The sequence below is a fragment of the Charadrius vociferus genome, unplaced genomic scaffold (assembly GCF_000708025.1).
Source record: "Charadrius vociferus isolate BGI_N301 unplaced genomic scaffold, ASM70802v2 scaffold27, whole genome shotgun sequence".
Taxonomy (NCBI): Eukaryota; Metazoa; Chordata; class Aves; order Charadriiformes; family Charadriidae; genus Charadrius; species Charadrius vociferus.
In genome coordinates this window covers 129,045-130,174 of record NW_009649173.1, presented here as the reverse complement: position 1 = coordinate 130,174, position 1,130 = coordinate 129,045, and the positions used below count along the sequence as shown (strand labels likewise).

Here is a 1,130-nt window from a genome sequence, read left to right as displayed (position 1 = left end):
GATGTAGGCACTGGGATGGGGATGCCTGGACAACTGGCCAAACCCCGCTCTCAGCTCTGCCACCGAGCAGCTGCGCAGTGACGGGCATCTGCTGCTCTGTGCCTCAGTTTCCCCATCAGCAGAGAGGGTGCAACCACCCTTCTCTCTTTTATAGGGCAGCTGGGAGCAGTTTTTCAGGAATTCCTGCAAAAGCAAGTCCTCTGGGAGAAGTTGCTTCAGTGGCTCCAGTTGCTCTGGGGCTTGTCCAGCCCGGAGAAACCCGGGAGGTCTCCCAGATTGTCCAGGATAGCCCAGGAGTGGAGCAGCCCTGGGCTATGGTGTCACCCTGGGTATGGTGACCACCCGGTGCTGCTGTCTTCACTGCCTCGCCACCGGGCAGCCCCTCACCTGGGGGAAACAGCTCTGATCATCAAGGATCCGGAGGATACCGTAGGGCTTCTGGGAGATGAGGTCGATGCAGGGCTGGTTGTCGCTGAAGGGGATCTCCTTCCACTCAATCTGCTCCCGGAGGTACTCCTCCTGCAGGGCCGGCACCTGGTTAGCCCCGTGCCCCCCACCCCGTGGTGATGCTTGGCATGGGGCAGAGCCCAGCGCCACTTGCCAACCCACCTGTTCCTCCTGGAAGACGATCTTGTTGAAGAAGAACTGCAGGTACTCGTTGGCGTAGTTGATGCACAGTTGCTCGAAGCTGTTGAAGTTGAGGTCCTGCAAGAAGGAAGGTCCGCGGTGCCTGAGAACCCCCAGCCCCGGGCCTGGCGGCTGTGGGGATGGAGCCAAGATGGATCCTGCTCACCTCGAAGCCATAGATGTCCAGGATGGCGATGGAGAGGGCCTCCTGCCGCGGGTACACCCGCTTGTTGATGCGGTCTGTGAGCCAGCCGAAGAGCAGGGAGTAGAGAGTCTTGGCAATGGCATCCCTGGGAAGGGGGCAGATGAGCAGAGCACTGGTGCTCCGGCACAGCACGGCACGGCACACATCCCCACCAACAAGGCCAGCACCCCTCACAGCCTCACGTCGTGCACGGGGCAGCCCTTGAAGCTACAGTTATGACCACCAGAGAGCCTAATCTGCACCGGGGGACTTGACTGTCCCCTTTCCCAGCCTGGCATGTCACCTCTCACCCCATCTC

General features: G+C 60.8%; 1 protein-coding gene across 1 annotated transcript in view; it reads right to left on the bottom strand.

The window, feature by feature from the left end:
- The window catches only part of MYO15A (myosin XVA), a 37,400-nt gene that overhangs the window by 32,861 nt on the left and 3,409 nt on the right, over positions 1-1,130 (bottom strand). The window contains 3 exon segments of the mRNA XM_009888546.1: positions 388-519; positions 610-705; positions 794-944. Coding sequence (XP_009886848.1) covers positions 388-519; positions 610-705; positions 794-944 — 379 coding nt within the window.